The sequence below is a fragment of the Chironomus tepperi genome, unplaced genomic scaffold (assembly GCF_022539635.2).
Source record: "Chironomus tepperi strain 1889 unplaced genomic scaffold, CSIRO-AGI_Ctep_v1 contig_445, whole genome shotgun sequence".
NCBI classification, from domain to species: domain Eukaryota; kingdom Metazoa; phylum Arthropoda; class Insecta; order Diptera; family Chironomidae; genus Chironomus; species Chironomus tepperi.
Window position 1 is genome coordinate 4,393,439 of NW_027226567.1, and position 23,031 is coordinate 4,416,469.

The 23,031-nt window shown below is 31.5% G+C and overlaps 6 protein-coding genes across 13 annotated transcripts in view; 4 read left to right on the plus strand and 2 right to left on the minus strand.

Annotated features, from left to right (window-relative positions):
• LOC139098383 (protein sickie-like) overlaps positions 1–9,527 on the plus strand; it is a 215,028-nt gene extending 205,501 nt beyond the window's left edge. For 7 of the 8 annotated variants that reach the window (XM_070650570.1, XM_070650562.1, XM_070650563.1 and 4 more), the window contains 6 exons: positions 6,017–6,100; positions 6,242–6,520; positions 6,595–6,823; positions 6,892–8,017; positions 8,078–8,333; positions 8,393–9,527. In XM_070650570.1, the coding sequence (XP_070506671.1) occupies positions 6,017–6,100; positions 6,242–6,520; positions 6,595–6,823; positions 6,892–8,017; positions 8,078–8,333; positions 8,393–8,989 (2,571 nt within the window). In that variant the 3' untranslated portion in view covers positions 8,990–9,527. The remainder of the gene's footprint in view (positions 1–6,016; positions 6,101–6,241; positions 6,521–6,594; positions 6,824–6,891; positions 8,018–8,077; positions 8,334–8,392) is intronic. The other variant, XM_070650565.1, reaches the window with a different exon arrangement.
• On the minus strand, positions 9,524–11,056 carry TBC1d7 (TBC1 domain family member 7). Its single transcript, XM_070650572.1, has 4 exons — positions 10,837–11,056; positions 10,551–10,778; positions 10,308–10,489; positions 9,524–10,246 (listed from the first exon to the last, which is right to left on the minus strand). Exons 1-4 carry the CDS (start codon positions 10,978–10,980, stop codon positions 9,931–9,933), a joined length of 870 nt encoding a protein of 289 aa, XP_070506673.1. The 5' UTR covers positions 10,981–11,056; the 3' UTR covers positions 9,524–9,930.
• Positions 11,057–11,121: 65 nt separating this feature from the next.
• LOC139098384 (kelch-like protein diablo) lies at positions 11,122–14,179 on the plus strand. Its single transcript, XM_070650571.1, has 11 exons — positions 11,122–11,420; positions 11,568–12,423; positions 12,478–12,628; positions 12,688–12,746; positions 12,807–12,917; positions 12,975–13,057; positions 13,117–13,185; positions 13,244–13,309; positions 13,367–13,448; positions 13,510–13,649; positions 13,712–14,179. The coding sequence occupies exons 2-11, from the start codon at positions 11,586–11,588 to the stop codon at positions 13,874–13,876; spliced, it is 1,764 nt and encodes a 587-aa protein (XP_070506672.1). The 5' UTR covers positions 11,122–11,420; positions 11,568–11,585; the 3' UTR covers positions 13,877–14,179.
• Positions 14,180–14,793: 614 nt separating this feature from the next.
• On the plus strand, positions 14,794–15,444 carry LOC139098004 (GEL complex subunit OPTI). The gene is made up of 2 exons (XM_070650098.1): positions 14,794–14,964; positions 15,033–15,444. The coding sequence occupies exons 1-2, from the start codon at positions 14,865–14,867 to the stop codon at positions 15,332–15,334; spliced, it is 402 nt and encodes a 133-aa protein (XP_070506199.1). The 5' UTR covers positions 14,794–14,864; the 3' UTR covers positions 15,335–15,444.
• Positions 15,351–16,836, minus strand: Urod (uroporphyrinogen decarboxylase). Its single transcript, XM_070650097.1, has 2 exons — positions 16,678–16,836; positions 15,351–16,518 (listed from the first exon to the last, which is right to left on the minus strand). Exons 1-2 carry the CDS (start codon positions 16,693–16,695, stop codon positions 15,457–15,459), a joined length of 1,080 nt encoding a protein of 359 aa, XP_070506198.1. The 5' UTR covers positions 16,696–16,836; the 3' UTR covers positions 15,351–15,456.
• Positions 16,837–18,368: 1,532 nt separating this feature from the next.
• The window catches only part of LOC139098187 (uncharacterized), a 120,238-nt gene continuing 115,575 nt past the window's right edge, over positions 18,369–23,031 (plus strand). Inside the window, exon 1 of the mRNA XM_070650312.1 lies at positions 18,369–18,612. The gene's annotated coding sequence lies outside the window, so the exon portion shown is untranslated. The remainder of the gene's footprint in view (positions 18,613–23,031) is intronic.

A 23,031-nucleotide genomic window follows, 5' to 3' on the forward strand; every position in this document is an offset into this window, starting at 1 on the left:
TTTATAAATTCAAAATTTATGTAATCAAAAAATTTTTATGCTCATAAAATTATGCTTTAAATTGTCTATCAGAATCCGTTTAGAGCATTCAAAAAATCGTTTCCTGTGATTACTTATGCTGATTTTTGTAAAAATGTCATGTAAAAATAGACAGAGTTGAAATATAGATTTTTCAGTTATACAGAGTTGAATCCAAATTATCTCTACATTGCATTTTAGTATACTGGATGTTCTAACATAAAAGTATATCAACTAAATTTTTAAGTTATTGGAACATGCCAAACTAAGGCGATAAAAAAGTATGGTTTTCACATGATTCAGAGCTCTTGTTTTCCAACCCTGGAAGATTTCTCAAACTATAACTAATTTTTTTGAATACCCAGAAAAAAGACCTTTCCAAAAATGTATAACATGTCATATCTTTAATGTAAACTTTTAAATATATCGATGAAAGATTGAAATTTGGAGTTTTCTCATTTCTATATACAAGGCCTCATTTGGAGAATTGCGTGGGATTTTTAGCAAGTTTCTTATTTATTTCTCATTCTTCAATTATCCGCCAACTGGCACTAAACTTATTTGTGCTATATGGTGTGTAGATTATGAAATTATTGAGTAAATGAGCAATTTTTAGCTGGAGGTTTACATTGATTTTGTGGAAAGAAAACTTCAGTTTGGATTGGGGATTTTTTGGGGAGTTACAATTGGAAATAGCGGAGACAGAAGCAAAGCTCGAAGTCGACTAGGATTTTGTATGAAAAGTCTAATTAGGTCGACTCGACTCCATATAAATTTCAAGTGGACTTCGAGTTCTGGACAGAACGTGAGGTGCAGTCGAGAGTGAAGTGTAACTAGGTCAATAAAATTTTTTAATTTTTCATAATAGTAAACAAAGTAACAAATAATTTGAAGTAGGTTGCTGGATTCTACATTTACATCTTCGACTTGTGTGATTTTGATCAGCAAATAATTGACTAATTGCCAAAAATAACGTAAAATGTTAAAAGTCACGAAAACTAAAGCAAGAAAAGTTTCTTAATAATTTCAATAAATTAGAGAAATAGCTAAGATTTGGGTTCAAATCCTATTCAATTGTAAACAAAAAGATGATTTTAATTCATAAGTTAGATCAATCTTTTTTTATTTGAATTTTTTCCATAAAAAATTACAGAAGTCCTCGTGTTATTGATCGAGGGACTTAAGCGCATTTTTGTCCTAGCGATCAGTAATTGATTAATAAGTCACTTCCAGACCCACAAAAATGAGATCCAGTAAGATCGTGGTCACGTCCTAAAAACCTAGATCCAGGTTACTTCCAGACCTAAAACACAAGATCCAGTAAGATCCAGGTCACTTCCAGACCTAAAACACAAGATCTAGTAAGATCCAGGTCACTTCCAAACCTAAAACACAAGATCTAGTAAGATCCAGTTCACTTAAAGACCTAAAACCAAGATCCAGTAAGATCCAGTTCACTTCCAGATCTAAAAACCAAGATCCAGTAAGATCCAGTTCACTTCCAGACCTAAAACACAAGATCTAGTAAGATCCAGGTCACTTCCAGACCTAAAACACAAGATCCAATAAGATCCAGTTCACTTCCAGACCAAAAACACAAGATCCATATAAAACTTCCACAAATTTAAGAACTTAATCATTTAACGGATTTTCATAATTCAAACCTCATAACGGTCAAAAAATTCAAACATTGTTCAGTAAACACTGTAAAAACATCGACAAACATTGAAAAACACTGTAAAACAATGAAAAAACGTGTTGTTGTTTTTGTTGTTGTTGTATATGAAAATGAAAAATTGTTAATTATAGTATTTATGCTTTGATTTGAAACTTTTAAATGCCCGGGGCGCCAATAACTTTATGGAACTGATCTTTTAAAACCATTCCGAGCTCTCTGCGATGTCTAGATAAAAAGTTTTTAATGACAGCCGAACGAACGAACGACCGAACGAACGACCGAACGAACGAACGACCGAACATTGTGTCTTATTAAGCTACCTTTTTGAAAAAAATTTCAAAAATGCGCTAAAAATCAGCAAAACTCTTTACGACTATGATATCAAATAGATTATAGTACACTAAAGTCACCTCAACTATCAACACAATTCTAATCAACATCCAGTTCCACTAATAATTCAAAAAATTTCCAATGCGTTTCCACTCATTCTCACTCTTCTTACCCTCATCACTTGTTCTGTATTTACTTACTATGCAATATGAATTATGTGCAATTGCACTTTATAGCTATAATTTAATTTTCAATTGTATTATGTGCATACAAGTTCAAAAATAAATCGATGTCATTCTTCAAGCTACAATATCAAAGAGAAAATTCAATAAAAATTACAATACATATTTTTTTTTGTGCTGTATGTAAAGGCATAGCAACAAAAACATGTTTATCTACACACATATTTTAAATATATGTAAATGGAAATATGAGATGTGTAACAAACTATTCATAAACAATGTCAGGAGCAATGATTTTTTATGCTTGACTGAAGATTTGTTGCCAACATCGGATATTGGATGTAATATTCGTGAATTTAATATTTTTTTCTCATAGTCAAATGCTTGAATACCAAATTGAGCATGCAATTCAAGTGGCTTTTTTTTATCGTGATTTAATTTTTATATGCTACCGAGGAAATCTAATATGTATGAATAATTTATGCCTTCTTTTTATTACCCACTTACTTATGTTTACTTGTTTTTATGGCAGTTCTTGTAAAAAAAAAGTAATTCTTTTGGGAGAATTTGATTGATGGAAACGTGATTCGAATAGCTGGAGAAATTCTCGAGAATTGTTTATTTAGCTCAATACCTTCAATGAAGTGCGATGAACTTAAAGGAAATCAATAAAAAAATAAAGTTGTGGATCTCTTGCGACACACAGAATAAGAAGATGAATCGATTACAGAAAGGCATTAAAATATTTATTCAATAAATTTTCCATTTAGCCATAATAAAAAAAAGAATCTCTTAATTTTTATGTCCATAATAAATTAATGTAGTCGAAAATAAAAAGTTCCAACTGTGAAGATGATGATGAAATTGCATTGTGAATGTCAAAAAATTGATGATGCTCAGCCAGCGATAAAGAAAACGAGAGAAAATGACTTTAATATCACTTGATTCCGGGAAGTACTTTTTTTTTTAGCAAAACGCAAGTTTGAAAGTCACTCAAAGATTGGTGCATAAAGCGGATTTCCTTGCAAATTTTCATAATTAAGCTTACATTTCCAAAAGAAAAGCAGAAAGTCAAAGAATTTAAATTTTAAGCAATTTAACGGCTTTTAAAAATTTAAATTATAATCCACGTGTTTTTCCTCTCACTTCAAAAAGTAATTCCGAAATATTTACTCAGTTATCCAATTACATGCTTCCGAATTTCATATTTCTTAATCAACTAAGTGGCAACAATTGATTGACATACAGACAGAAACAAATCCAATCAGAAAAAGTGCTCAAAATCAATTTCCTCTTCAAATTTTATAAATCTGCATGCAAAATTCATAATTCAACGCTGATCAAAGAAATCAGCATGAAAATTAATTTAAGCTAGATGAAACCTTTTCTCTGACCATCTTTTTGCCAAAATCTTAGAAGCACCTTGCTGTTTCATTGTCAATATTTAGTGAAAAATTTCATTCATAAAAATAAACAGCAGCAAACCACGACAGTTAGACAACATTTCTTACCGACAGTGGAATCCGAGATTTGATTGAAAATCATATTCATTTTAAGCGGGCGTCGATTATGGTTAAATGGATATTTTGATATTTCTTTATTTTTTATTATGTGTACGTTTGGTCGCATTTACGAATGACATTGAAAATACTATGAATTTATATAAAAGGAAATAAGAACAGATCATCGCAGCTGTGTGTCAAAGATTTGATTTAGAATTTATTAATAGACGTCGTTTAAACCTTGACATTCTAACATCCAACCCCACACAATTATCTTAATGCATTCAAACACAAATGCATTTTATTATGAATTAAACAAAAGTCAAAGCATTTGACAGGAAGTTTCTTGTATAATTAATGAGAAGACCCATAAACCTCTAACCGTGAGTCCACTCATTTTAACATTTTTAATGATCTACTGCTCAATAATTCTTTGTTTGGAGTCAAGTTGCGAAATATGTGCTGAAGGGTTTGTTTATTAGTGATGTTTAAGGTTGAGTCAAGTGCTGTATTGGCTTTAAAATTCAATTCAAAACACACAACCTGCAATCGTCCCCAAAAACCCAAATGTGATTATTGTTGTGTGAAAAGTCACAATTATTGTTATTAATAATTAATCAACCACAATTTCGGCGTGCCTTTTTGCTCAATTCGTAATATATCCGAACATTTATTAGGAAATAACAGCTGTTTAAATGGTCTAATGAATTCGTAAAATGATACTTGTTGAAAATTCAAAGCTAATTTTACGTCCGACTTGATATGTTTATGTAAATCTAATAAATTGTGAAGTAAATTTTATTGTCTCACAGGTAGCATATTAATGAGCCCGTTTCTTTTCTGGATAATTTCTCTCGATTTTGTGTCTATTTATAGACTTTTATGAGAATTCTTTTTACAATAAACAATAGTGCAGCTTGTGGTGATCATTAGCACATAATGGTTCGACAAAAGTACCTTATTAAGTTTTATCACTCAATATTTATGCGATAAACTAGAATATTGCAATTAAATATTCATAATTACAAGTTTATTCCCACTTAAAATTGAAAATTGGATATAAAATTTTTAACGTATATTATGTATTTGAATTTTATTGGCGCAATTAAATGAAGTGGTGGAAATTATTGTCAAAGGGGCTTGCAACTATGAAGTTTTAGTTGTTTTGAAAACAGTAATTTAAAATTGTTATTTTTAATTGCGAAAAATCTATAAATATCGTTGGATATTGACCCAGTAAGTTAGTTAATAACTATAATTGTAATCTATTCATCATTGTAGGAGTCTAAGCAAGACAATGACATCAAATTCGAAGAATTTTAAATAATTTTCAAATTTAAAATTTTAAACACTTCAAAACATAAACAAAGGAACTTCATAATTATGCCATATAATTTCAAAGCAATCCACCGCCTGAACTAGCTGCGAATTTAAATAACAATGAAACTTTAATTTCAATAACTCGTCCCGAAGTCAAAATTGATAATCAAACGAATTTGTCAATAAAATATTAATAAGTGCATTAAAAATGGACATTATATCTCACAATAAATAACAGTCGTAAAGACATACCTGAGAGAATTAATATTCTTCATTTGATTTGGGTAATCAAAATATTTTCAAACTTTTAAGATCTTTTAGATGTCAATACTAGTTATAAAGCAAATTAGTCATTAAATTACAAATAAATTAAGCTTTTCGTCAAGTTTTTATGAAGGTTTTAACTAGTCTTATCTAAATGTCATTAAAAAAATTGAAAATAAAACGAACAAACCTATAAAAAAAGATCCAGAAATTAATTCTAGCTTTATTTACTAAAACTGTTGTGTATCAAGCAAGCGGATGAGTATTGAGAGCGTGGAAATAGATCAGGGGTGGGCAACCTGTGAGCCGCGACACAGCAGTGTGATCGGAAATGCCTTGAACCATGTGTAGTGCGCGGTTTCGCTAGAGACTAATAGTCAAGGTGTGGCACAATAAATAAAAGGTTGCCCACCACTGCAATAAACAACATTTTTATGGAAATTCCTCTCTGGCTTCACGTTGAAAATAATTTAAAATTGAGGATGTTGTGACTGAATTTGATAGATTCAATCACGTGTGAACAAAATTTGAAATGAAAAATAAAACTGATCAATTCCTTCCGATACTTTTTTTTTCGTGTGGATTAACACATCAATTTCCAATAACATGACAATAAACATGATTGAGTGCCATTTTTTTTGATTAACTGCTAACAAAAGTTTTTCCTATTTTTTCTTTCTTCTATTTACTCACAAATAACCAATTGAATTAAATAAATACAGGCGCATGTCGTGAATGCATTTGAAAAATCACTTGCAACAATGACAAATCGGCTACAATCACTGACTGCTGCAACCGAGAAGAAGGTTTGTCAATTAATTCTAATAAAAATAAATAAATTCTAGGCATGCTGGCTTTTTTGAATACAGAATATTAAACCTTGATTGAAATATACAATTCAACATGCTGATCTAATTCTATTATATAACTTATTTATCGTCCTACAGGAATCAGAAATCACGGAGATGCGGCAAACAATAGAATTACTCAAGAAGCAATCAATTCAAGCCGGTTTAACATCAGCTCATATCGAGAGTATGGGCGTGCAAATGAATGTTAATGGTAATGGAAGTCCTACAAAGAAGTCCATCAATGGATCCCATGAATCGGGATTACAGAATGGTAATGGAACGATGCAAAGGCAATTAAGTACAGATTCAGTTTGCTCAATTAACTCATTAAGTTCTAATTGCTCAACGCAAGATAAGAAAAAGAAGAAAGGATGGGTAAGTTAATACTTTATTGTTGCCTTTATTGTATAGCGTGGGAACTAACATTTCTCTTTTCATCTTTTAAACAGCTCCGAAGTTCATTCACAAAAGCATTCTCAAGAAATGCAAAAATATCCAAGACAAATCGTCAGATGAGCTTGAATGGAAATTTATCGGAATCAAAGGCATCTTTACCACCACCGACGCCGCAAAAGACGATACCAAAATTACCGACAGCCAATACAGTTCCAGACTTGGGAAAACCACCAATTTCACCGACAAAATTGTCGAATCGTCAAGTTACGTTAATTGAAAATGGTAAGTTATGCTGCAGACATGCTGATTAAATTTTGAACTAATGAGAACATTTCTTTAATTAAATACAGCCAAACCATTTGACTCAATAGAAGTAGAAAATCATCCGATTGTTGAGGAATTAAAGAAGCAGTTACGTGAAAAAGACATGGTACTCACCGACATCCGATTAGAGGCACTCACTCAAGCATCTCAGATGGAAACATTGAAAGAAACTGTCAAGGCAATGCGACAAGAAATGATGTCATTGAGACACAACAATGATAGACTTCAGAAAATGGTTACGAGTCGATCACTTGCCGGTTCAGAAACATCAATTGGATGCCCAGCCTCGCCATGTTCTGCTGGTGATTCTAGAAGATATAGTTTCGCAACAGATTCAGGACATTCTCGACCACCACTTGATCTTCCTGATAATTTAGACGAAACTGAGGAAGAAGATGAAGTTCCAACACCAGCACCTGCACCACTATCACCTCATTTAATGCACGACATATCACCAACATTAGAAAGAATCTCATTATCAAATGACATCTTAGCGACACCCGGCGAAGAAGCACCCGACTCAGGTGACGGAAAACGAATCTCAATAGCTGTTTATCTCGGACAAGCTGAAAGATATTCAAAATATATGGAAGAGTTAAGTGAATGTGAACATTTCAATGATGTTGAAGATGGCTTACAGCATAATGGAAATAACTTGAAATACTATAATCACTTCAATCACTCAATTGATGATCCAAAGAATTGCGAAATGATTATTGCATGCACATATATATCTGGCAAGACTACATGGCAGAATCTCGATTATATTGTTCGAAAGACATTTAAGGATTATCTTTCGCGCGTTGATCCGGGTACAAATTTGGGTCTTAATACTGACTCAATTACATCATATCATTTGGGTGAAGCAAAGCGTGGACCTGAAATGGGCTTTCCAGAATTATTACCATGTGGATATATTATCGGTAATGTTAAGTCATTGTATATATGCTTACAAGGAGTTGGCAGCTTAGCATTTGATACGCTGATTCCAAGATCTATTGTTCATCGTTATATTAATTTGTTAACTGAGCATCGACGGTTGATTTTATGTGGACCAAAGGGAACTGGCAAGAGTCATTTAGCAAGAAAATTAGCTGAATTTTTAGTCGCTAAATCAAATCGTAGTCCAGCTGAATCTATTGCCACATTCAAGTGAGTTCATTGACTTGTCAATTTTAATAAACATATTTTAATTTATCTATCAATCCACAGTGTCGACCACAAGTCATCAAAGGACTTGCAACATTATTTAAGCCAAATTGCTGAGCAAGCTTCAATTAATTGTTCAATGGAAGAGCTTCCAGCCGTAATTATACTCGATAATCTTCACCACGCTTCAGAATTAGGTGATGTGTTCTCATGCTTATTAAGTGCTGGCCCAGCAACTAAACTACCATGTATTATTGGCACAATGTCACAAGCGACATGCAACACGACAAATTTACAGTTGCATCACAACTTCCGATGGGTAAGTCAAGATGTTAGTCTAATTTTGAGCATATCTAATAAAATTTCTCATCTAAATAGGTATTGACTGCAAACCATATGGAACCAGTCAAAGGATTCTTGGGTAGATTCCTTCGTCGTCGACTTTACGACATCGAATTATTGAATGGATCACCCCAAGTTCAAATGGAAAAGATTTTCCGATGGTTGCCAACACTCGTTCAACATATCAATTCATTTTTGGAAACACATAGCTCTAGCGATGTAACTATTGGACCACAATTATTCCTAGAATGTCCAATTGATGTAAATGATTCACAAAAATGGTTCCTAGATTTATGGAATAATACATTAGCTCCATACATGATTAATGCAATTAAAGAAGGTGTTCAATTATACGGTAGACGAGGAAATGCATGGACTGATCCATGTCTATATATTCGTGAAACTTATCCATGGCCAATTACTCCATCGACAGTACCAAAATTGAAAACAATAACAGCTCAGGACGTAGGATTAGAAGAAGCGGAATTATTAGGTAATAAGGAAGATCCGCTATTAAATATGCTGAATCAATTGAAGGAAGCAGCAAGTTGGAATGAAATTCAACAAGACGACTCCGATTGTGTTAGTCTCGATTCAAATTTCACACACGACAGTTCAGTAGCTGAAAATTAAGATGAAGAAATTTAACACCAACTGTAATTAATTATTTTAATATCCGACAATTCATGTGCATTTTTGTGCAATGGATATGATTTCATAGAGTAACATAAACCCATATTGTGTATAAGATGAATATAATAAATTTATAATTAATTAATATCATTTTTAATTAAATAATTGCGAAAATTTCCTGTGATATTATACAAAAATCAACTAAACCAATTTCATTTTAACGAAATATAATATTGTTCCATATTATGCTTCGATTTTTGCAACATAAAATAATATAAATTACGTATATAAATATGAATATATATCTATATTTAGATGTGGCTCGCAATTTCCTTTTATAGGTTTTTAATCGACATCCTCAATTATATTAAAAAGAATCGAAATCGTTTTTAGCTTTGTATTAAACAGAATGAAAATACACACAAAATTATCTATTGACGATTAACATGAAAAGCCATTTACACAACAAGAAAAAATTATTATACATTAAATAAATTAAATGCTGAAATAAAGGATGAAAACATTTTATAAAAATTAAGATTTTTGACATTATTTTATTTGATTTTTTCAGAATTTTTGAAGATTTGCTCGATACTTTTATGGATTTTCATTCAAAACAGACTTAGCAGGACTCTTAGAGTAGGAATTCACTTCAAAATGGATTCCCGCCCACTCTGATTTGAACTTTTTCATTTTTCATTTTAAAATTTCAATTTTGAAGTCAAAAATTTGAATATTTTTTGAAATTTCAAGGAATTTTTAATCAAAGCAGTCATTGAAAAGTTTTCAAAATTAACCAAAATTTTATATTATTAAACCTTCGCAGCCAGAACTTGAATCTAGCATAGAAAAGTCAACTTCAAGCTCAGCAATACTAAATCTTCATTTCCAACAATTTCCATAAATAATTTTACAATCATATAAAACAGTTAATCTCCATCTCATTTCTTCATGCAGTATTTCTGCCATAAGTCTATAGATTTGTTGATAATCACTTCCGATTTCTGACTATCGTCTTCAACAGCATAGCTTTCAATAATTTTTATTACTTCCTCTGTGTCGATCTTTGGATTTTTCAGTTGAAATCTTGTATAGGAACAGATGACAACGAATACAAATACAACTATGCTAATGGAACCTGATGCTACTTTGTCGAAAATTCTAATTAGTGCTAGTCTGTCAAGGATTGATGAGAATATTGATGGATACCAAAAGTCGAATGGTAGTTTGTCGATTATGTTTCTTGAACTTAGGTGTCTGTGGAATTGGATGATATTATTATATTGAGGAATTAGTCTTAATATTTGAAGTTCTATACCTGTAAATTTCCTCTTCCTCCTTTTCAAGATAGAAGCAAGTCTGTTGTTTTAATTTAGGAACTTCATTTGAAATATCTTCGCTAAATCGATAAAAGCTCTTTGTGATAAAATAAGACTCCACTGGATCCACTTCCAATCCTTCGAGAATAACTTCAGCTAGCAGCGAAAACACAGAATCTCTCTGAAAAATGAAATTCTAATGTCATCAACAAGATCCAGTAAAAATTGTCAACTTGACTTACATAAAGATTAACAGAACTGTTCAGCTTTTTTGTTTCTAATAAATACATGGCGTAAAAAACTCTGCATTTAGGTGTTCTGTCATCAATATATCTCATCACTTCCAGTGCTCTTGTCAGATCTTCATATGTATCTTTTTTCTGCTGCATAACAAATTCCTTTGATTCCATGTAAATTGGATAGACGTCTAATGCTAAGTTATACAATAAGCCACGGTGAACTGATGGAACCTGTTAGAAACAGCATTAATTAGCTATTTACCGAGAATCACAGGAAGTCTAAACTTACCGAAAACAATTTTAGGAACTGCAATAATTTAGCTTTAAATACAGGATTTTCCTTGAGGAGAATTTCCAAACTTTTCTTTTCCTCTACACTGCGACATCCTACTTTTTCATAATAAATAGATCTGAAGTTCCTACCGTCATCCATTCTCGTGAAATTTAATTAATTATCCTTTTGTTTACTTCTGAATTAAGATCACCAAAATTCACCCAAAAATATTTGAATTTTTTTCGACCGTTTGAATATTACCCACTTTCAAATTGTCTAATGTTTTCAATTATTCGACGACTCATAACTCAGTGTAACATCACAAAAATCATAAAATTTATTGAAAATACACCAAAAGTAATAAATTTTAAAGAAAATCAAATTAGTATGACTATAAAAAAGTATTTTAATAAAAATTTTAATCAAGTTGCTGTGAATTATGTGAATTAAATTAATAAAATTAAGCCAAGCAAATCAAAACGCGTAAAAAAGTTTTTTGCACAGCGAAAAAATCAAATTTTAATCATGATTAATGTTAATTAAGTTCCGAAAATCTGATAAAGCTTATTGAAAAAATCAAAATTACAAAATCGACAAAGGTAATTACAGTCAAGTGCAGCAGTACTGTATATAATTGTGATAATCACTTTTCATACAGCAAATTGCAATTTGATCTCAAATATTTTGTTTATTTATCCACTTATTCCTTATTATCATGCTTAATATCTACATTCTTTACACAACAGATTCAATCAACCGTTTAAATGATTAAAGAAATGGACATACTACTTGACACCAACTGCTCGCCAGCAAGATTATCACATATATCGGAAAAACATCCAAAAATTACACTGGCAGAACTAAATGTCCTACGTCGACACAGAGAGTTATGTGATGTTGTGTTAAATGTTGGAAGTCGTAAGATTTTTGCACATCGTGTCATTTTATCAGCTTGTTCTGCCTATTTTAAAGCAATGTTTACCGGAGAATTAGAAGAAAGTAGACAGACTGAAGTCACAATCAGAGATATAGACGAAAATGCTATGGAACTGCTAATTGATTTTTGTTATACATCGCATATTGTTGTTGAAGAATCAAATGTTCAATCATTACTTCCCGCCGCTTGCTTATTACAATTATCTGAAATTCAAGACATTTGCTGTGAATTCCTGAAACGTCAATTGGATCCAACAAATTGTCTTGGAATTCGTGCATTTGCTGACACACATTCGTGTCGCGAGCTTTTACGAATAGCTGACAAATTTACACAACATAACTTCCAAGAAGTTATGGAATCAGAAGAATTTCTCTTACTTCCCGTTGGTCAATTAGTCGACATCATCTGCAGTGATGAATTGAACGTGAGAAATGAGGAACAAGTATACAATTCAGTCATGTTATGGCTTAAGTATAATGTTGCCGAACGAAGACAGCATTTAGCTCAAGTATTACAGCACGTTCGAATGCCTTTACTCAGTCCAAAATTTCTAGTCGGGACTGTTGGCAGTGATCTCCTTATCAGAAGCGATGATGCATGTCGCGATCTAGTTGATGAAGCTAAAAATTATTTACTTTTACCTCAAGAACGTCCTTTAATGCAAGGTATGAATCAGTTTCCTTGCTTTATGTCCAATGCTGATTTTTGAAATATTTCAGGACCTCGAACAAGGCCAAGAAGACCAACGAAACGTGGTGAAGTGCTTTATAGTGTTGGTGGTTGGTGCTCAGGTGATGCTATAGCATCTGTTGAACGTTTTGATCCAAATACATTGGAATGGAAGATGGTGGCTCCAATGAACAAACGAAGGTATGTCCAACAATTCTTAAATTCCGAATGTCTTTATTAAATTATGAATAAAATTGTAGATGCGGCGTTGGTGTAGCCGTTTGTGCTGATCTTTTGTATGCTGTTGGTGGACATGATGGTAAGGAACTTGAATATTTTGGAAATGGAAGTGGATAATGTAAACAATTTTGATTTTTAGGTCAAAGCTATCTCAATTCTATTGAGAGATATGATCCACAGACTAATCAATGGAGTTGTGATGTAAGTCCAACGACCAGTTGCAGAACTTCTGTTGGTGTTGCTGTTTTAGGTGAGAATTGTCTTTCCTTGAAGGAAGCCGAGTTTACAAAATTCTGTTATATTTTAGATGGCTACCTCTACGCTGTTGGAGGTCAAGACGGTGTCCAATGCCTGAATCATGTCGAAAGATACTGTCCAAAGGAGAATAAAGTATGTTGCAATTTTCATTTGATTCCTGCATGACTTAATATCTATTTTATAATTTTTAGTGGACAAAAGTAGCTCCGATGGTTAGTCGCAGACTGGGAGTTGCTGTTGCAGTTCTTGGGGGATTTTTGGTAAATTTCTATAATTTTCATGCCTAGTCAACATCTCTTAATTCTAATTTATCAACAGTACGCAATAGGTGGAAGTGATGGACAAACACCATTAAACACTGTTGAACGATATGACCCAAGACAGGTAAGCATCTCTTAAATTTTTTGCAATATTCAACTCAATAGCATCCTTTATCCTCAGAACAAATGGTCACTAGTAGCACCAATGTCAACAAGACGAAAGCATCTTGGCTGTGCAGTTTATAACAATTTTATTTATGCAGGTATGTCAAGCATAGAATATAAAATTTCAAGCATGCCTTAACATTCTAATAATTATTTCAGTCGGTGGACGAGATGACTGTATGGAACTGAGCTCTGCTGAACGATACAATCCACACACAAATTCATGGTCACCAATTGTTGCTATGACATCCAGAAGATCTGGCGTTGGTCTAGCAGTTGTCAATGGCGCTCTTTATGCTGTAAGGCTTTACATTCTTAACATTGCATTATTCAGTTACAATTTTATCATTTCCATTTTTAGGTCGGTGGCTTTGATGGAACTGCATACTTAAAGACAATTGAAGTTTATGATCCAGACGCAAATCAATGGCGTCTGTGTGGCTGTATGAATTACAGAAGACTTGGTGGTGGTGTTGGTGTGATGAAGGCACACAGAAGTGAAACTGAGAATAATTACATGTGGTGAGTCAGGGACGATTCATCACAAAAGCTTATTGTTCGTGATGAAAGGATAAAATACAAGAATGCGTATGACAAAGTCGTATTCAAATGATAATCTAGATGATCTTTAAAATTTTTGTTGGACAAATACAGTCATTATACTTATTTTTTTAAAAAAGAGAAAACTTGATAGTTATGGACTTCCTTAAATAATGTATAAAAGTCAAATAATATACATCAAATTTTAACCACAATAACTAATCATTTTAGACTTTAAAAGGACATATTATAATTAAATTTAAATGCACGCATATATATCATTGTATATATCATACAGCTTTATTAGCTATGTTGATTAATAAATCAGCTTTAAATTCTTGTTTTGATCAAAATTGTAATTATGCTTCAGAATATTAGAAACTAAGAGATTTCAAATATATTCTATCTATTATATCACTAAAATGTATTGATTTTTATTTGAGAATGACATTTATTTCAGGTAGTATTGCTAATTTAATTAATTCAGTCGATTTATCATTCAACATCCAGCTCTGGATGTCTCAGATTTCAACAACATAAGACATTTGCTGAATTCAGCTGAGTGCAGACAAGTATTGAATGTTAAGGGCTACATATAGCATATTGCGCATTATTGAATGATTTGTGATAGTCTTAATGACTGATAATGTCGAATTTTAATTACTTTATTTTTGTAAAAAATGTAAACATAAATTAACGGCTTTTCGAAATTTGAATTTTCATACAATCCATGGTCAGTCACGTGGAAATTTTAAATCGCCAATAAAATGCTTAAGAAGCCTTTTTATTACAAACTGATAAGCTAATTAAGTTTGCCACATCATCGTTCTTAATGTAATAATCTAATCAGCCACTCTACATAGCAGACAAAATGACAAACTATAAGCAACATTTCATTTTTCCGTGTACACATTTAGAGAAAAAATCGTGATAATTTAATTTAATCATAAAATTCTAAATTAAACTAACTTAAAATGGCTAGCAAACAAAGTACAGTTGATAAATCTAAGCCAATCAATGTCAGCTTCTCAGCACTCATGAAAATGGGACTGTCATCAAAGACTGAATGGCCAGGTAAGATGAAAAAAACATTAATTTACACACAATTGAGGTCATTTACGAACAATTTATTATCACTTTAGATACGGAAATCTTTCTTGATTGGATATACTGGAGTCGTCAAATTGTTGGCCTATTTCTCGGTCTCATTTGGGGAGTTATTCCATTGACTGGATTCATTGGTCTCATAGCTTTCGGATTATGTTCAAGTGGCTATGTCTATTTATATTGTACAACACATAATATCGATGATGAGGAACACGGTGGCATTTGGGAGATAGTTAAGGAAGGATTTATGACTAATTTTGCGAGCTTCTTAGTTACCTGGATCATTACATATTCCTGTATGCATTTTGATGAGTCGTTAACAGCTCAACAACTTTAATAATTAATACAATATGTTAATTAATTAATTCTCATTTGATCGTCATTTTTATTTGTTAAAAATGTAACCCGTAAAAAATATAAAACATAAAAATTGTCACGAAACAAAAAATTAAATGCATTTTAATCATCAAAAGCGGAATGAACAGCTTCAACGAATGTTGTCATGCTCACAATTGGTGTTTGTGGTGTGATACCATGTCCAAGATTTGCAATGTATCGATCCTTTCCGAATTTTCTGACCATTGTCTTTGTTAATTGAGCGATTTCTTCAGGTGTCTTGTACAAATCTTGTGGATCGAGATTACCTTGAAGAGTCACATTTGGTCCAACAATCTTTCTTGCTTCCTCTGGATCGATTGACCAATCGAGACCAATTACGTCATATCCAAGTTCAACCATTTCAGCGAGTGAGTGCATTGCACCTTTAGCGAACACAACCAATGGAACCTTTTCAAGTCCTTCCTTTTCAATCTTTTCATGAATCTTGACACGAATGTGCTTCAAGTATGGCAAGGCAAATTCAATAAATTCCTCTTTTGTAATATATTCGGCACTAGATTCGAAGACTTGTAAAATTTGAGCACCATTTTTAATCTGCATGATCAAGTAATCAACACATACATCAGCAAGAAGATTCAAAAGTTTACGAGATTCATCGGAATGATCTTTAAGCCATGCTCTTGATTTTGACATTGTTTTACTTCCACCACCTTCAATCATATAACCCATCAATGTCCATGGTGCACCTGTAAATCCGAAAAGTGGAACTTTTCCTTCTAATGTATGTCTCATAAGGGTAAGTGCATCTCCAACATATTGAAGACGTTCAACGGCACCATCTGGGGTTAATTTGGAAATGTCTTGTGTAGATTCGAGTGGTTCTGGAAAAACTGGACCTTGTCCAGGTCTCATCTCAACGGTCATACCGAGAGCTTGTGGAATGACAAGAATATCAGAGAAGATAATCGATGCATCGAGATCAAATCTCCTTAATGGTTGCATGGTTACCTCAACAGCCAATTCGGGGGTACGGCAAACTTTAAAAAAGTCAGCTTCGGCACGTACTTCCTTAAATTCCGGTAAATATCTGCCAGCTTGTCGCATCACCCATACCGGAACTCTGTCGACAGCTTCACCACGAGCCGCACGCAATAAATTATCATTTTTAAGGGCTGGAAAGTTCTAAATGTGTTCGTGGACATGATTAGCGAGAGAAAAAATTCAAGGTTAATAAGAATCTTGTCAGACTTTTGATAAGAATTTAAGTAAATTAATAAAATCTTATGAAATCGGAATTGTTTAGTATGCAAAATTGTCATAACTTGACAATGATCAACTTACCTTTGCCTGATATTGCATTTTAGTATAAATCACTCGATATTTCACAACAAAATTGAGGTAAAATTTAATTAATTATAGTTTGCGTGCGGACTCTCTTCTACGTGCTTAATGATAAGAGAAATTTGTGCAAAATACGGCTATTCAGCTGTTAATTTTATGCCAGCTGATTGGTGCTTTGAATGTGTGTGTTTACCGCATACTGAAAAGTTTGAAAAAGTTCTGACCGTTAAACAATTTGTATATTCCTAAATATTAATGCAGTGCAATTAGAATGAAAATAATCAAAGAAATTGTCAAGCGTATCAAATGGACACTTGACATTAAACCTTTGTGATGCAAGAGAGTTCTTTGTCAGCAGTCGGAGAAATATGTAAAACAGAGACGACAAGCATCATAACAAGTGCACACAAATTGCGAGTCATTTCGTAAAATCGTAATTAAGATAAGTATTGCATATCATAGTCGAAGAAATATATTAAAAGCAGAGAAATATTCAAAGTACATGCAAGAACATTGAGGACTCTCGAGTCATTCATTTTTCAGATTTTAATTATTGCTTTCCATAATCTCAGTAATGCATAAAATTTTAATTTTAGTGCTGCAATTATAATGAATAATAACGAAATGATGCTGGAATAGTTTTTGATTTAATTGTTTGATCCTGAAAAAGTGTTGGTCGAGTTTTATGGAGTGGATTTATGTCGTGGCAAATGTTTATCAAACGGAAATTTCAAATTGAAAAGTCTTTTTATAGTTTAAAGCCCTGCAAGTGATTTTGGCGTAGTTTTTGTGGAAAATAATGAGGTGAGTTGTTGTTAAATTCATTTAATTTGATTATTTCGTTTATTTTTCAGGCTTAAGGTTAGTGAAACTCATGAATAACTATAAGAATATTGTAAAAGGAGTGCGTGTAGACAAAAAGAGATCAAATTCCTGATAATCCCAGATAAATTGATGAAAATTTATGTTGAACTGCATACAGGATGCTTTGAAATTTGCATACAATCACAAATAGGAATCTCAAAATTAATTGCAATGTATAGCATACAAGATTTAGAGGAAAAATGACTAATTTGAAAGGAGAAAGAACAAAAACTCGTTTTCTAAAGAAACATTTCAACAGTTTATCATTACACCAGACAAATTTGTGCAACTAATAATTATAGAATGCTTTGCAATTCATGAATGAGATGAATTCAGTATTGAGAGAACATTCGAAATCCTAAATTCGGATTAAATTAACATTGCTGTATTAAGTATCAAAGAGTTCAGTTCAATTTCACCATTAAAACTACCAAGTTGACATATTCTCAAACTTAATTAAAGATACAGTCGACAATTCAAAACCTCATCATTCTAATTGTTCCACGTTACAAACAACTGACGCAAATCATAACAGCAAAATAAACAAGTAAGTAGACATAAAAAATACGTAACTACAGACCATACAAAATTCACAAACTTGATCAGATAAACACTCAACCGTTAAAATTCAAACAAGAGCTTTTACCTCTCAGATAAAAGCTCCACAAAGAATTCTTAATTGCATTTTTTTATTTCTACGATCTCATTTACAAAAAAAGCTCAACACTTTTATATTTCGATGATCAACGTTATTATATATTTTTCATTTTCGTTTATTTTATTTTGGATGTTAATTCTCGCTCGCTTTTTATTGTGGATCGATCAGTTGAATCGCTCACTTGGTTGCAATCGGACACAAAAGAAAAAAGTTGTCTTTGTGAAGTGATAAAAGAAATTTTTCGCGCATAAAAAAAAATAAAACTCAATGAAAATAAATAAAATAAAGGGACGATAAAAATTAAGAACATAAAATTTTTTTTTACAGTCGATCCATAAAGTGCATAAGACCATAAATTGATAAACATAAAGATTTTGATCCAATTCAATACATTAGAGAGATTTTTTTATCGGGTGAGTCTGAAATAAATTTTTTTTTTCTTCTAATATTGTCACATTGAGATGACATAAAATTGACGGGCGTTCGAAACGCTCTCATCGACATAATTGGAATTGATTGATGTGTGCAATAAAAAATAAGGCAAATTATGTGTGAGATAAATATGCGTAAATTGTGCGAATCTTAAACTCTAATCGAGAGCAAAAAAAGAATTATTTTAGGAATTTATTTAGTTGAAGGCAATTGGATGCGTCGAAGCACTTCATTATGTTACTTCGTACAATGTAAAACTCAAAGACCTTAGACAATAAATATTTGCGGAGTGAAATATATCTGACAAAAAAAGTGTGCGAGTAACACATGTACTTAAGGTGATTAATAATGAGGAATATTTACTTTTTATTCTGATTTAAATTCAACAGTGTGGTTTGATATTTGAAATTTTATGACAATTTAGTTTTCGTTGTTTTGTTGAGTTTTTAAACTACGCAAATATTCGAATAAAATTAAATTGATTTGAAGTTTTTTATCAAAAGTTTAAGTTAAAAATGATCGAAATTTAATAGAAGTTTTTTGAAAATAATTAAGTTCAGTTTTATAAATAATGAGAGTTATTAGGATAGGGCCAAGATTTTTGTGGATTAGAATTTAAATTTTTGTAAGATTAAAAATGGTTTTTAAAACTTAAAAATTAAAATTGAAATTTAAAAACTTCAATTTTTAAAATTCAAATTTTAATAAAATTCTTTTAAATGAAAACCTTTTAAAATCAAACTAAAAATAATAACAATTTTTCAAGTTCAAAAAAAAAATAAAATTATTATTTTGAAAGAAATTATTCAAAAAATATGACAAATCGGAAATACCTACCCACTTCTACGAAATTCAAAATAATCACATCATGTATTAGAAAAGATTACGGTAATAAGTTGTTTGCTTAGAAAAAAAATACTTCCGAAAATAAAGATTATTTCTTATTATACGAAAATGAGTGTTGAAACCTTGAAAATATTTGATAAGAAAAATGTTCTCGCATCATTTGGGTGACAGTGAATTAATTTTTAAAAATAAACAGTTATGCTCAGAATTTTGTAGGTTCATAAGTAATGTTGAGGATCACTAGGGATATAGCTGTTTTATTTCTAGAAAGTGGACTGTAGTGCTCGTAGTTGATTGACATCATTAATATAAAGTTTTACGATAATAAACGTAAATAATAAAAAAGAACCATCACTTTTACTATTAGGACATAAAAAATCAATCGAATCATTCATTAAATAGCACACCTAAATCTCCAATCAACTGATTCATCTCACTTCAAATTACATTCCTAGAAAATAACTCACCAAATCACTTACAAGGTGCAATAACCGTTTAACACGATAATTAAATTTAATTGAACGACAATATCAACTGCGTACAATGTGAATCTAAATCATCAGCTGCGATTTACTTAAAATCACTTTACTAAAAAATATTGAATGACGCACATTTTTTGAATTTTAAAACATTTTTAAATCGAAACTCCGATATTTTTTTCGCAAATAACTTACACGAAACACAAAAAAAAGTTACACACGACAGTTAAGTGCAAAAAGAAGACAGAAAAAAATTTTCTAGCTAAATAATTTATATGCATAAAGCGGTTCCGACACTCATACGTCGATGACTAAAAAAATAATTAAGAAAGACTTTGACTTTCAATTCTTAAATGGAACAATTGTGAATTTTGGAGGGTTTTCGTTTTCATTTTTTTAATGTGCAGACCCGGCATAAACCAAAAATTTTTAAGTTTTTTTTTATTGACATTAAAAAATTTCTCTTCGTGATAAATGAAAATTTATGATAAGCACCGAATTATGTCGAAAGGTCAAAATTATTTAATCGTAAGGCTGTGAGATGAGATAAGAATGAGGCTGTTGAGGAGAAAAAATTGTGATAAATTATCCTTTTGTCGATAAAGGAATGTCCAGTAATGATGTGGTTGGATTGGGTTTGGAAGGGTTTAATAGACTTGAAGTTAAAATATATCCAAGAATCTGGATCGCGTTGTCAAAAATCGAGGATTATCGAATTTGGCAAGATCATCCCGAACCCAAGAGTCCGTAACAAGCAAACGTAACGCTTTTAGACATACTGTCCAGTTAGATAATATTTGATAAACTGGTATTAAAAATTTAGAAACAAGAAGAACAAGGTACCTTAAAAAGTAGAAATTCACATCATTTATGTCCTTCCCTTAAGGATATTTATGGCTCATCGTTTACTAACCGTCACGTTCCCTTAATTTGGTCTCTGATACTCTCGAGTTTGTCATTTAAATCATATAAAAAAAGTAGCAGATGATTAAAGTATGATGACGAGCTTATTAAAGTCCATTAAATGCAGAAGCAAGTGAAGCAATGGGTGTCAAACTCATTCGGAATAATAATCACGACAATTCAATTCAAAATATACATTTTTTTTTTTTTTTTTGCTTATTTATCTTTCAAAATATAAAAGGAGAGTAATAAAAGTCGTTAAATAAACAAAACTTTTTCTGTCATGTGGTAGCAGTGAACAATCATTATGTTCAATTAATCACGTTTTTTTGACTCTTATTGCGCTTATATCGTGAACATGAAAATATTTTTTACAACTTTATTGTGTAGACTCGTCTTGAATGATATGTTCTTGAATGTTTTGGCCATTTACGGCACATGATACACGTTTAAAGGATAAAATATTGTCAAATTTGTAAGGAACTTGTTAGTTATTGTGGGGAAATTTGCATTTTAATGGTTTTTAGGGTGTGTTTTGAAATTTTGAGTGATTTAAAATTGAAAATTTGAATTTTAAACGTTAAAGTTCAAATTTTGATAAAAAAAACTTGAAACTTTGTTCAAAAAACATAAAAATTTGATCAAAAATTTTCAAATTTCTTAAAATTTCATCCTAAAAACTTCAATTTCATTAACATTTTGTATCCAACACTCTACCCCTCATTTCACAGCATCTAAGACATTCCCCTCCAATCAGATAATTATAACAAATGTCCACGTCGATATTAAGCGATTCAATAATGAATATTCCAGTCCTAATTTATGAGCAAACTAATAATAAGCATTGTGAGAATCGATTTTTTTTTTGCTCCCTAAAAAATCCAGATTTTGTGAAAATGTCAACAAAAGTTTAAAATTGTCGCGTTGTTAAAAATAATTTACTGACCATACACGAAAATGATATCTACAGAAGTTTAAGGTTACATGTTATTACGTTTTCATTTTCAATTTAATGAAAAAGAACTTTTTTATTAAACATCGTTTGGGATCATTTTGTATGTTAATTATTCGTTATTAAAGTGGAGAAATGCGCAATCGTTTGATGACTTTAAATTTTATTTTATTTTTTTGCCTCAAAATTGCGCAGATTTGAATGCATTCTTCATAAAGCTTGCAAAAATTCCCGATTAATACGTTTCAAAACACCATTTAAGAATATTTTCGTGTCGTTGGCATTTGACGATGACTGAATTAAATGATTTTAGGGTTTTTGGAAATTGTTGAAATTTTTTTAAATTATTTTTTTTTTGTTGCTGTAAAAGTTATCGTTGGAATCTTTGGATAATTAAACTGAGATTAAGTGATGTTTGTCTGAGCTAAAAATAACTTTTAAAGTCAATAAAATTTAAGAATGTTTTGGGATTGTTCATCAATGTCGTTCAATGTCGGCTATTGGAGTTCATCTACAGCAAGATAGGATTTGAGTCAAACACAGGATTTGAGACGAGTAGGGCCGTAGAACTGGAAATTTCTAGTGGGTCAGAAGAAAACAACTTAGTTTCATGAATTCAAATTGCTATAGATGCTCTTTAAGACATCGATCATCCAGACTTTAAGTCTTTAGTGGACTCTAAACTAAATTTGATTCTTTTCTAGTTTAAAAAATTAAGTTCCAAGTTTAAACCCATTTGATAAGATGTTATTTGAATCTTTGTATCAGAAAATTCCCAGTATACGTCACTTACAAACTCACCCCACTCTACATTGCACAAAAATTCAATCAAGAATCTCCTCAAAAATTAAATCAATTTTTCTTTCCTTTCTCCATAAAAAAGGTATTAAAAAATTTAACAGACTTCATTAGTTCTCAGTTATGGATATTATTCTATTCAACTTTGTAGAATTAAGCTCAAGAATCCACTACTAACTTCTAACACATGCATGAGAAGAGAATGTTTAAAAAATATTTTTGAGAACCAACAACTTTTTTTTTGCTCTGTTCTCGAAAAGATGTCGATTCTTTAAGTGCCGATCTGAGAAATGAGCCAGAAAAAAAGTAAAGAAATAGAAAAATAAAAGAAATAGAAAAGGAAGGAATACAGTCTTAGGTCATGCGGCATTAATTTTACAGAGTGTGTCTCAAATACTCAATAATGTGATTATTTATGAATG

Bases quoted from the DNA above. Each gene is read 5' to 3' on its own strand.
- TBC1d7 (XM_070650572.1), bottom strand. From the start codon at position 10,980: ATGGATGACGGTAGGAACTTCAGATCTATTTATTATGAAAAAGTAGGA. The intron at 10,779-10,836 runs GTAAGTTTAGAC...TGTTTCTAACAG, and splicing joins AGTTCCTAAAATTGTTTTCG to GTTCCATCAGTTCACCGTGG. The intron at 10,490-10,550 runs GTAAGTCAAGTT...TTCATTTTTCAG, and splicing joins ACAGTTCTGTTAATCTTTAT to AGAGATTCTGTGTTTTCGCT.
- LOC139098384 (XM_070650571.1), top strand. From the start codon at position 11,586: ATGATTAAAGAAATGGACATACTACTTGACACCAACTGCTCGCCAGCA. The intron at 12,918-12,974 runs GTGAGAATTGTC...GTTATATTTTAG, and splicing joins TGTTGGTGTTGCTGTTTTAG to ATGGCTACCTCTACGCTGTT. The intron at 13,058-13,116 runs GTATGTTGCAAT...TATAATTTTTAG, and splicing joins ACTGTCCAAAGGAGAATAAA to TGGACAAAAGTAGCTCCGAT.
- LOC139098004 (XM_070650098.1), top strand. From the start codon at position 14,865: ATGGCTAGCAAACAAAGTACAGTTGATAAATCTAAGCCAATCAATGTC. The intron at 14,965-15,032 runs GTAAGATGAAAA...TTATCACTTTAG, and splicing joins ATCAAAGACTGAATGGCCAG to ATACGGAAATCTTTCTTGAT.